Genomic DNA, 10688 nt, shown 5'->3' with positions numbered 1-10688 from the left:
TTTTCGGGAAGCTCAGAGCCCTCTGGCGTTGAGGATGATACTGAAGCCGGTTTGTCTGCCCGATAAGCAGTGAATCAAAACCCTAAGGCTGGGAGGTTTGCAGCAGAGAAAGGACTTAGTCACAAGGCAGCCAAGTGAAGAGGGAGGAGGACAGATCTCAGATTCGCTTCCCCAAAGTGTGGGCTTGAGATATTTATGGGATAAGGAAGCAGGTTGGGGGAATTCCCTGGCAGTCCAGTGATTAAGACTTTGCATTTTTGCTGCTGAGGGCCTGGGTTCGATCCCTGGTTGGGGATCCCACAAGCCTTGAAGCCAAAAAGGAAGAAAAAAGCAGCAGCAGGGTGGTCTTAGATGTGGGGAGAGATTGGAGGTAGGACGGAGGCGAGGTAACCTGTGTTTCGCACAGGTGTATCTGAGCTATTTCGTGGGACGCGTTAAACATGGCACGTGATCTGAGGGTGGGAGTTTGAGCCCAACGGTGTGAAACGGTCATTCACTGGACACCCGCACAGGACCAGCTTTAATTGGCATGAGCTCAGACTGGACAGAGGTGACTCCAAGTTCCTAAAAAACAACTCGGAGCAAACACATTTTTCAGGATGTGCACGTTTTTGTATCAACAAAACGAGCTTGGTAAAGATATCAGGGAAGGCAGGCTACGCGGGGAGGGTGTTTTTTTGTTTTTTAATTTTATTTGTTTTGGCCGCACAGGGTCTTCGTTGCGGCACGCGGGGTCTCCATCGTAGCCCTGCAGGATGGTCTTAGCACGCGGGCTCTAGTTCCCCGACCTGGGATGGAGCGTGGAGCCTCACCCACGGGACCCCCAGGGAAGTCCGGGGTGGGGGGGTTGAAGTATACTTAATTTGCAATGCTGAGTAACTTTCAGGGGTGCAGAAGAGCAGTTCAGTTCAGTTCACGTGTATAGAGGTGTACGGTTTTCTTCAGGTTCTCCACTGCAGGGGACTACAAGATGCCGAACATACTTCCCTGCGCCCCACTGTAGGGCCTCGTTTATGAGGGGCCTCTGTCACCCACCAGTCTCTGCTAACCCCGTGAGGCCCGGCTTCGAGGCAGAGCCAGCCGCGCCGGGGCGCCGCCCGCGAAGACCGAGCCTCCCCGGCTGCTCCCGGGGCCGCGCCGCGCAGGGTCCCCGCCGGCGGGGCGGGGCGGGGCGCGGCTCCGCGCAGGCGCGGTCGTCGGGGCAGCGCGCGCAGGCGCAGAGGTCTGCGCGCCCCGCCCCCGCGCCATCTCCGGGACGCGCGGGGCCGCTCAGGTAGTCCGGGCCGGAGGCGGGCGGGAAGGGCGGCCGGGGGCGCGGGCGGCCGGGCTCCTCCTCGCTCCCCGCCTCGGGGCCCCTTCCCGCGGCGCCCCGGGTCTCCTGGCGCCCCTCGGGGTTCCGGGGCTGGCGCCTCCGGTGCGGAGGCCCCCGCGGCCTGCGCGCCGCGCCCCCGGGCCCCGGTCGTCGCCCGCGCCCCCCGGGCTTTCTCTGGGAGCGCGCCGCGCCGGCTCGGGGCCGCTGGGTGAGGTCCAGCCGAGCCTTCGCCCGCGGCCGCGGGCGTCCCTCTGCGGGGCTGCGTGGACTCCCGTCGTAGAGCCCCAGACGACCCCCTCGCCCTCCCCTCCGTCCCGCCTCCTCTCGGTGCTGCAGGGGGGTGGCCCGGGGGGTCTCCGTGGCCGCACGCCACCCCGCCCCCGCGGGCTCTGGGACTCGCAGCGGCCTTCTCAGCCGCGTCCCCCCTTCCCCGGCTCCCCTTAAACAACCTGGGCCCTTTCCCAGCCCCCAGCCTCCGCACGCCCGGGTGCCCGGGGCTCAGCCTCGGCTGCTCTCCGACCCCTCCGTGCCGCTGGCTCAGCCCTGCCAGCCCTGGCCTCTCCCTGACCTCCAGCCGCCTCAGCAGCCTCCTTGGGTGTCTGTGGAGCCCTTCAAAGCCAACACATCCACCAGCAGTGCTTTCCTGCACGCCCAGCTGCCCTCCACCGCCTGCTTTGTTCTCCTTGTCCATCTCGGTTCACCTCACTGTCGTGATGCCATTGGTCCAAAAATAAGGGTGTCATTCTTGAGTCCTTTTTCATTTTACCCCCTTTCAAAATCCCCCTTGAGTCGGGTGGTTCCATTTCCAAAGCACCTGTGAACCTGGCCCCAGCCGCCGCATCCACTTCCCAAGTGGGCAGGGGCTAGTGCCTGCTCAGCCCACACGGAGCCCCGAGGACTTGTCTTCAGTCTTCCAGGTGCTCCCACTGGCTGTGCCAGGATAAACCCAGACTCCTCCTCCTGACCTGTGAGAGCTGTGCCCTTTGATACCCTGCCTCTCTGTCCTGGTCGCTTAGGACACCCCTCCCTCAGAAAGCTCACCTCCCCTGCTTGTCTGCTTCTCTAAATTCATTCCTGTGTAGAGACCTCACATTAGATGTGTATGCCCTATGCCCAAATGCCCGTCCCCCGGTCTTCTGTCTGGTAGCCGCAGCCTCTTCCTTTTTCTGAGGGCCGCCTGACTCAGAGCAGCCTGCCCTGACTGTGCTCCAGGGCCACTCCCCCCCATTGCTTCACTCCTGCCTGAGGTGCTCCCCTGCACCTGCCTTCTCCTGGCCGCCTCCAGGGTGGCTCGGTGCTCCCAACAGTGCAAGGCACCCTGTGTGTTCGTGGCTGTTTCTGTTTCTGCCGAGGGTGGGGAAGCTCTTCAGGAGGCGCAGCACTCGGGTATTAGGGGTCACCTTGGAGTCAGCACCAGCTCTGCTCCCCAGGTCTCTGCTGTGGCCACCTGAGCCTGCAGGATGTTTCACGGGATCCCAGCCACTCCCGGCCTGGGAGGTGAGTGTGGCCCAAGCTGGGCCCAGGGACCCAAAATGCCTAGGCTTTCAACCTCTGCTGGAGAGGCTGATGGGAGCGGTGGCCGGGGAATGTGGGAGGTCTATAAGTGTCCACCCCCACAAGGCCTCAGGGGGTGGCCAGGGGCCCAGAGACCTCTTCCAGGTGGGGTCAGCTGGGCACAGAGATGGCAGCTTTAGTGTGGCTGGAACTTCAGGGGGTCTTGGGTATCCTGGAGTCCCCAAGCCAGGAGGAAGTTTACAAAGCATGTGACAAACGTATGTGCCCATCATAAGCAAGGTGTGGTCACTCAGCGGTAGAACAAAGTAGCCGAGAAACGGGGGCAGTGGAGGGCCAGGCCTGGCGTGCGCCCCCATGGGCCCAGGGACGTGTCTTCTGCTCAGGTCGCCCCACAAACTGATGGGGACTCTGAGATTGAAACTCCTCTAGTTTCTTTTGGGCTCTTTGGGCCATAGCACAGGGGAGGCCTTGGGAGGGGTGCTGAGATGGGGCTGGGCCAGGGCGGCGGACAGGCTTGCTGGGGTGCCCTTCATAAGCAGCCTGCCAGCTATATGCCTGTTCTGTCGCAGCCCCTGGAAACAAGCCGGAGCTGTACGAGGTGAGTGGCAGGCACCCGCCTGGCAGCGTCGGCCAATAGTCTTTGTCCGCGTGGTCCTCACTGGGGCCCCCGCAGCCACCAGGGTGCTGCTGGCCAACCCTCTGCCGCTTCTCCCCGACAGGAAGTGAAGCTGTACAAGAATGCCCGTGAGCGGGAGAAGTGAGTCCAGCACCCAGGCTGCCTGCCTCCCCGCCCAGGCAGCCTCCCCTGCACTGTGGGTCAGAAGGATATGGGGTCGGCCCAGAAAAACGGGTGCCGGGAAGCCTCTGCCAGGGGTGTGAGAGGGGCCGCCAGACACAGCTCCGCCTCAGCGGAGCTTGGGCACTCAGGGCTCCGGGACCTCAGCGTCCCCGCCGTGGCACCCCCGCTAAAGGGCGCACCCCCCCAGGTATGACAACATGGCAGAGCTGTTTGCGGTCGTGAAGACGATGCAGGCCTTGGAGAAGGCGTACATCAAGGACTGCGTCTCCCCCAGCGAGTGAGAGCCCGCCCCCTCGCCGCCCGCCCGTCCTCGGAAGCTTGTCTCCGCCCTCCAGGGCTGGGGCGCTCAGGAAGGAGCAAGGGCGGGGCTCTGAGGCCCACCCAGCTCAAGGAGCGTCCCCGTGGGTGCTGGTGGCCTTGGTGCCATCTTAGGCAGGGGCGTCCTGGCGGCAGTAGCCAACCCTTCGGGGAGGGGGGCCCGGTCCCCTGGCTTCAGGGTTCTGCTCCAGCCCTGCCCCCCAGAGCCTCATCAGGGCGAAGGCTTAGAAGGCCAGCAAGGGGCCTTGGGCGGCCAGTCCGTGGGCGCCGCGGGCTAGGCCCGGCAGCCAGGAGCTACGTGGGGCGTCGGTTCCGTGCAGCAGCCCACCCCCCCCACCCCCCACAGAACCATGAGCTGTCGATGTGGGGGCACAGCCGGCACGGCCTGAGGAGCAGGCACGGGGGGCCTGGCGGGGGGCTGATCTGTGCCATCCGGGCCAGGTCCTGTGTGGCAGCCGTATGTTGGCCATTAGCACCTCCCCGCCGCCCCCCCCCACACACACACCTTCTAGAGTTCTTTTTTTGTATAAACCAAGTGAGAAGGCTCAGCCCCCGATGGCCCATCTCTGGCCCTTCACCCAGCCGTCCGTGAGCGCCGCCCCGTGTCTGGAAGCGCAGAGGATAAGCAGGACGTGCCAGGCGGGGCCGGCTGGGCGCTGAGGGTGGCAGCCTGACCCTCTCGCCGTAGGTACACTGCGGCCTGCTCCCGGCTCCTGGTCCAGTACAAAGCCGCCTTCCGGCAGGTTCAGGGCTCAGAGGTCAGCTCCATCGATGAATTCTGCCGCAAGTTCCGCGTGAGTGAGCGGCCCCTCCACCCTGAGGGGCGGGGGTGGGCGTGGGGCTGTTGGGCTGGGGCCAGGCTGCCCCGGGAGGCCCAGTGCTGTGTGCCCTCCGTCAGCTGGACTGCCCGCTCGCCATGGAGAGGATCAAGGAAGACCGGCCCATCACCATCAAGGATGACAAGGGCAACCTGAACCGCTGCATTGCTGATGTCGTCTCGGTGCGCAGGCCCGGGGGCCGCCTGGACTCTAGGGGGTGGGCGGTCCTCCTGGGCAGTGTCAGGCCAGCCCCCTGAGGCCCCTCCCATCCCGAGGCCCATGTGCGATGTGCCCAGGGAGGGTTCCCAGCCACTGACAGCCCCTGGCTTCAGGAATGGGTGGAGGGGGAGGCCTGCTTGACCCCCCAACTGAGGGTGAGGGGTCGGTTGGGGCTGTCTTGGGCTCTGCCCTGCGGAGAACCAGGCTGGGGGTCCTGCGGGCTCTGTGTGGTCTCACACACACGTGCCCCTAGCTCTTCATCACGGTGATGGACAAGCTGCGCCTGGAGATCCGAGCTATGGACGAGGTGTGGCTCCCGGGCGGTCCGGGGGGCCGGGGTGGGGGAAGCGGCGTCGGGCGCAGGGTCCCAGCGGGCGCTGTTCCCACAGATCCAGCCCGACCTGCGGGAGCTGATGGAGACCATGCACCGCATGAGCCACCTGCCCCCCGACTTCGAGGGCCGCCGGACGGTCAGCCGCTGGTGAGCGCCGCCCGCCTGCCCGCCCGGCCGCCCCGCCCGCCGCGGCCCCGCCCCCGCACACACGCCGCTCTGCGCCCTGTGCCCCCTGCAGGCTGCAGACCCTGAGCGGCATGTCGGCCTCTGACGAGCTGGACGACTCGCAGGTGCGCCAGATGCTCTTCGACCTGGAGTCGGCCTACAACGCCTTCAACCGCTTTCTGCACGCCTGAGCCCCGGCCCCCCTGCCCCCGCCTCCCGCGAGGCTTCCGGCGCCCCCCGCACGTCTGTGTACGTTTCACCGTCCACAGTGGCCCCGTCTGTGGGTCTGTCCATGCTGTCTCGCGCCAGGAGCCCCCCTACCCCCAATAAAGATGCTTTCTGATCTCTTGGCTGCTGTGGGTGTCGGGAGCACACAGCCGGTTCTTCAGGGAAGAGCCTGAGCAGTACTGTAGAGGCAGCAGCCTCCCTGGTGGGCCCTTCCTAGCAACCCAGCAGGGGCGAGCCGCCCCCCCCTCCCAGGCCCACACCTACCCCCACCCCGCATCTGAGAGCTTTAGGCCGCGTGGGGGCCCAGCTGCCTAGCTGCACAGGCTGCTGTGCTGCTGGGATGGAGGGCTGGCCGCAGCCCCGCCTGCGTCTCCCTGCCCTGGAGGACACGCCTGTCGGGGCAGGGCCCGTCCTCCTGCAGTGGTTCACAGGAGGCCTGGCTGGTAGTTCAGGGTAGCAGTTTGTCCTCCCGCCTGCCACTGCGGGTGTCCCTCACCTGGAAGCGAGGCCCAGCCTGTGCACACTACAGGAGCCCCTGGGTCGGCCTTGCCCAAAGCCTGGTGGGGAAGCAACACCAGCGCTCACTGTGCCCGCTTCAAGACCTTGTGCCATCAGTGCCGAAGCTGCCCGGCCTGCGGTGCTCTCGTGCGCTGCCTCTTCCTCCGGGGCAGACAGCCGCAAACCAGAGGCCAAGGCTCTGCGTTCCCAGGCGGGTTGGTTACAGTTCTAGCAACTGCAGCGCTGGGATAAGGGACGTGCTAGAGTTTCATTGTAACATTCTCTCTCTCGGTGGTGCTTCTTTGTATCTGGTTTCTAGAGGTAACAAAATCAAGTATGTGGTATTTCCAGCAGTGATAAAAGAGGTCCAGGGAGGTCCCAGGCTGCTAACGAGGAGGTGCCGTTGCATGTGGGGGGCCAGGGGAGGGGTGCAGGCAGCCAGGTGAGAAATGACGCTGAAGGGCAGGTGAGGACTTGGGATTGTACCCAGGAGCCCTCGATGACGCGAGGGGCTCAGGGCAGAGGCCGCCATCTCCCTTGTGTGTCAGGAGGGAGGAGGAGACCCTCGGGTGCTGGGTGCGGACTGTGCTGTGTGTGGCACCCACCGTCTTTGCCGCCTGGCTAGATGCAGCAGTGGAGTGAGAACGCCAGCCTGAGCCTGAGCACCTGGGTGGAGGAGCTCTGATTGAAGTGTGGATACCTGGGGAGAGGGGCCCTGTCTGCACAGGCTGTGCTGGACTTGGCTCTCAGATGGTCAAGGGGAACTGTCAAGTGCATGGTTGGACAGCAGAGACTGGAGTTTCCGAGAGAAGGATAAAGGCTGGAGTTTCTGGGCTGAAAGCCTGCTATCACGGGTGCCAGGAATTCTACCCGAGGTGCAGGACTGGCACTGCTGCGCTTGGAGATTAGAGAAAGACCAATACAGGAGCCAAAGAAGGGGCAACCGGGGCCTGGGGAGGAGACCAGAGGCCCAGGTGTGGAGGATGGTGCGCTCCACAGCGGACTGAGACGAAGAAAACACCGCTGCATCTGGCCTGTGGGGGCTCTCAGTGACCTTGACAACATTGCGGGTGGGGGTGGGGCTTCAGGGGAGCCTGGGAGAGGTCACCCATGCTGGAGACCCCACGACCTGCTGTTGAGGGGGCAGAGGGCCAGGGAGGGTTGCTTGGGTCTTTTTTTAATTCTTTATTGCAATGAAATACGTAAAACATAAAGTTGGCCGTCTGAAACATTTTCAGGTTCAGCGGTATTAAGTGCGTCACCCCCGTTGTGCACTCACGGCCCCCATCCGTCTCCAGGACCTTCTCATCTTCCCAAGCCAAAACTGCCCCCGCTAAACACCTCCCTATCCCCACCCCAGCCCCTGGCACCCACCATTCTACCTTCTACCCCTGGATTCCCGTGACTCTGAAAACGTCCAAGTTAAATAGAATCATACAGGGTTTGTTCTTTTGTGACTGGCTTATTTCACTCAGCGTGATGCCCTCAAGATTCATCCATGTTTTAGCACGAGACAGGATTTCCTTCCCTTTCATGTCTGAATAATATTCCATGTTGTGTCCAGACCACATCTTGTTTATGTGTTCAGCCACCGACCGGCACGTGGGCTGCTTGCATCTTCGGGCTGGGCTGCTGTGGATACCCTGCAGTGAGCGTGGGCGTCGGGTGCTTGCTGGATGATGGACTGCTGCCGGTGGCCTGGGGACAGGCCCAGTGCCAGGAGCCGTTCGGGGATTGCCTAAAGGCTCAGGCAAGGCCGAGCACTCCGGGAATGGCCTGCAAGGCGGGAATTCCGATGAAGGCATCTTCGGTTCGGGAGAGCTGCAAAGCAGGCATCTTGGAAGTACCGGAGTTCTCCGAGATTTAGTTTCACTATGAGTCTCCTTTGTGTACTTTTCTTTCTAGGAGTGATGAGCTCTCTGGGTGAGGGGCGCCAACGCCGCCTTCAAGAATGGTGGCTACCCCCCCCCCCCCCCCCCCCCCCGCTTTCTTGGTGTTGTGGAAATTCTATGGGCCGCAAACAAATCACATGTAGACCCTTAGGGGGCCCGGGTAATGGAGGAATGTTTAAACTTATTATCCCCACCCTTGGGCCATGCTGGCAATTCGGCCGTCATGGGCCATGCATTGTGATCAGGAATGCTGCCTCACCCAATCACAATGATCCCAAACCTCTGAAGTGAGGGTCCGTCAAACCAAAGTTGCCTATAAAATATCCCATGCACTCTTCCCTTATAAGAACGGACTATTACGGGTATCTATGTTATGTCCATGTCCTGTATGTCTGCTGTCACGTAGCATAGAGAATGTAGCTCACTGATTAAGCTTAACCTGCTAACAATGTGTCTGTCACGTCAAGCCTGGGCGCCTGAGAGGCCTGCCCTTAGAGATTGTTATCCTGTGCTCCCCTCCCCCTTGTAACCACTGGAAGGACAAAACGAAGAACTGATGAGAACTGATGATTACATAGAAGACGCGTCACCTGACTAAGGACAGGCCCCCGGCGGAGTCATTGGGACATTTGGGGGGGGGATATGGGGCCCCTAATGGAAAAATCCACATAACAAGATGTAAGATATATAAGACCCGAGCAAACATTAAAGTCACTCTCTCACTCTCACTCTCTCACTCTCTCACTCTCTCTCTCTGCCTCATGTCTCTCTCTCTCCTTTTTTTCTCGCCGACTCTACCCCTCCCAAGGGACTCCCTGGATCCTGCCTGGGCTGGACCCCGGCAGCCCAGCACTGGTGGGGGACAGGCAGATGTGCAGGCGAGTTGATGGCATGCTCTATGGCTGCTCTGGGCTCGGAAGAAGGGCATGGGTGAGTGGGTCGGGGGACAAGAAGCAGGGAGACGTGGGCCCACACAGAGGGGTGCTGAGGCCCAAGGGCATGCCAGCCACGTGCCAGGCCTCCACCAGGGGACCGGGTAGCTGACTGAACGCTGGGCTGAGGACGTTTCCTGGAAGCTCACTGGGCCTTGAGCAGTCGACGACCTGAGGTGGCAGCCTGGTCCCAGGCTCAGCTCTAGCCAGCCTCACAGACCTGACAAGGTAGGGTAGGAAAAAGGCCAGTTTTGGCCCACGGTCTTCACAGCTGTGTGAAGCTTCCCTCCTCATTGACCCAGGGGTCCAGGAATCATCAGAAGCCCTGGCAGCCTCTTCCCAACCCCCCCCTTCCCTGACGTCCCTTTAGGACCCACCAAGGTCACACTGTGGCGCCATCCAGCATGTGCGGGGGGGAGGGGCAGGAGCGACACCTGAGCTTGGGCCCAGGCCACTGTCCTCCCTCAGCCTGATGCCCTGCCCTGGGCGGCGCAGGACGATGGGGCCAGAGTCCCGGGGCCTAGGCTCCCAGCTCCCCAGGAGGTTCTCCTCCCCCACCTCAACAACGCCTCGTAGGGTCAGGGTCACGGGTCCCTCTAGAAGGCAAGGCTGCCCTGAGGCTCAGGCTGGGGTGTGGGCCGGCCGCCTGGGGTCTGCCCCTTTCCCCAGATTGCCAACTAGGCAGAGATAAGGCCTAGGGGTTCAAAGGCCGGTGTGGGGGCCGGCGGGGCGGGGTGGGGCTGGGAGCCACAGTCGTGCCCCGCCCACTTCCCGGAGCCTAGCGCCCCTTCCCGCGTCCTCTGCCCTCGGGGCCTAGCAGCCCCCCGGGGGGTGGGCCAGGTGGGGCGGGCAGAGGGCCCAGCCTCCTGTGGGCTCTTGTTTGTGTGGGGCTTTGGCCGTTTCCTGGGGAGTTTCCCAGGAGGGTGTGGAGAGGGGGGAGCGTGACTCAGCCAGAACCTTATCTCAGTTCCCTCAGATCCCGGTGCTCAACAGTTTCCACACAGAATTCCATCACGACTCAGGACCAGGCAGAGAGGGCCCCACATCCCCATCCCCAGCGAGGCCCTCAGAGGCTCTGGAGGTGTCTAAGTTGCCTGAGCTGGAGGGTGCTGCTCGGGAGGCCACAGGGCGGGGAGTGGGGCAGGGCCATGAGGGGCCCTCCGGAGGCATCCTGGAACCTCTGCCCGGGGGGGCCTTGGCGTGGGGGTGTCGACTGCAAATTGGAACCTGCCGTCTGCCTGTGCTGCTGACCTTCACGTGCCCTGAAGGGCGTTCAGGGTGGAGGCCAGGAACGGGGCCCCCTGTGCTGCGGAGGACGGGCGGAGCAGGTCTTCAGAGAGGTAGATGTTTTCAGGAGCTGCTTGTATGAGCCCAACCCTTGCATCCCCTCATATCTAGAAAAGCACTCGATCCCTACGTGGTGACGTCTGCTCCTCGTGAGGAGCAGAAACCCCCTACAGAAACATGTGTCTGACTGCACGTGCTCCTCCTTTACCAAGAATATGTATACACTAGTCTTCCCCCCCCCCCCCTCTTTGGAGCAGTGTCTCAGAGCTCTCTGGGATGCTGTCTCCCGGGCTGCAGTCCTCATGTTGCCCCAAATAAACTCAACTCGCAGCTCTCATGCTGTGCTTTTTTTTTTTAAGTCGACAGCGGCA

The 10688-nt window shown here is 62.6% G+C and overlaps 1 protein-coding gene across 7 annotated transcripts; it reads left to right on the top strand.

Moving 5' to 3' along the window:
* The first annotated feature begins 1198 nt into the window (after positions 1–1198).
* Positions 1199–5826, top strand: VPS28 (VPS28 subunit of ESCRT-I). 7 transcript variants are annotated; one of them, XM_057736892.1, is made up of 10 exons: positions 1199–1273; positions 2743–2809; positions 3397–3425; positions 3547–3584; positions 3814–3903; positions 4633–4738; positions 4843–4944; positions 5235–5288; positions 5371–5462; positions 5554–5826. In XM_057736892.1, the coding sequence occupies exons 2-10, from the start codon at positions 2773–2775 to the stop codon at positions 5669–5671; spliced, it is 666 nt and encodes a 221-aa protein (XP_057592875.1). In that variant the 5' UTR covers positions 1199–1273; positions 2743–2772; the 3' UTR covers positions 5672–5826. The 7 variants fall into 7 exon arrangements, with proteins under 7 accessions (XP_057592875.1, XP_057592878.1, XP_057592879.1 ...); XM_057736895.1 differs by having other exon boundaries at positions 1259–1273; positions 2665–2809; XM_057736896.1 differs by lacking the exon at positions 1199–1273 and adding an exon at positions 1509–1518 and having other exon boundaries at positions 2740–2809.
* Positions 5827–10688: the final 4862 nt, after the last annotated feature.

This window comes from Hippopotamus amphibius, chromosome 5, assembly GCF_030028045.1.
Source record: "Hippopotamus amphibius kiboko isolate mHipAmp2 chromosome 5, mHipAmp2.hap2, whole genome shotgun sequence".
Lineage (NCBI taxonomy): Eukaryota > Metazoa > Chordata > Mammalia > Artiodactyla > Hippopotamidae > Hippopotamus > Hippopotamus amphibius.
The sequence above is the reverse complement of the archived record's forward strand: the minus strand, read 5'-3'. Positions and strand labels throughout refer to the sequence as shown.

Coding starts and splice junctions, on each gene's coding strand:
- VPS28 (XM_057736892.1), top strand. CDS start 2,773: ATGTTTCACGGGATCCCAGCCACTCCCGGCCTGGGAG. Junction 4,945..5,234: donor GCATTGCTGATGTCGTCTCG/GTGCGCAGGCCC, acceptor ACGTGCCCCTAG/CTCTTCATCACGGTGATGGA. Junction 5,463..5,553: donor CGCCGGACGGTCAGCCGCTG/GTGAGCGCCGCC, acceptor TGCCCCCTGCAG/GCTGCAGACCCTGAGCGGCA.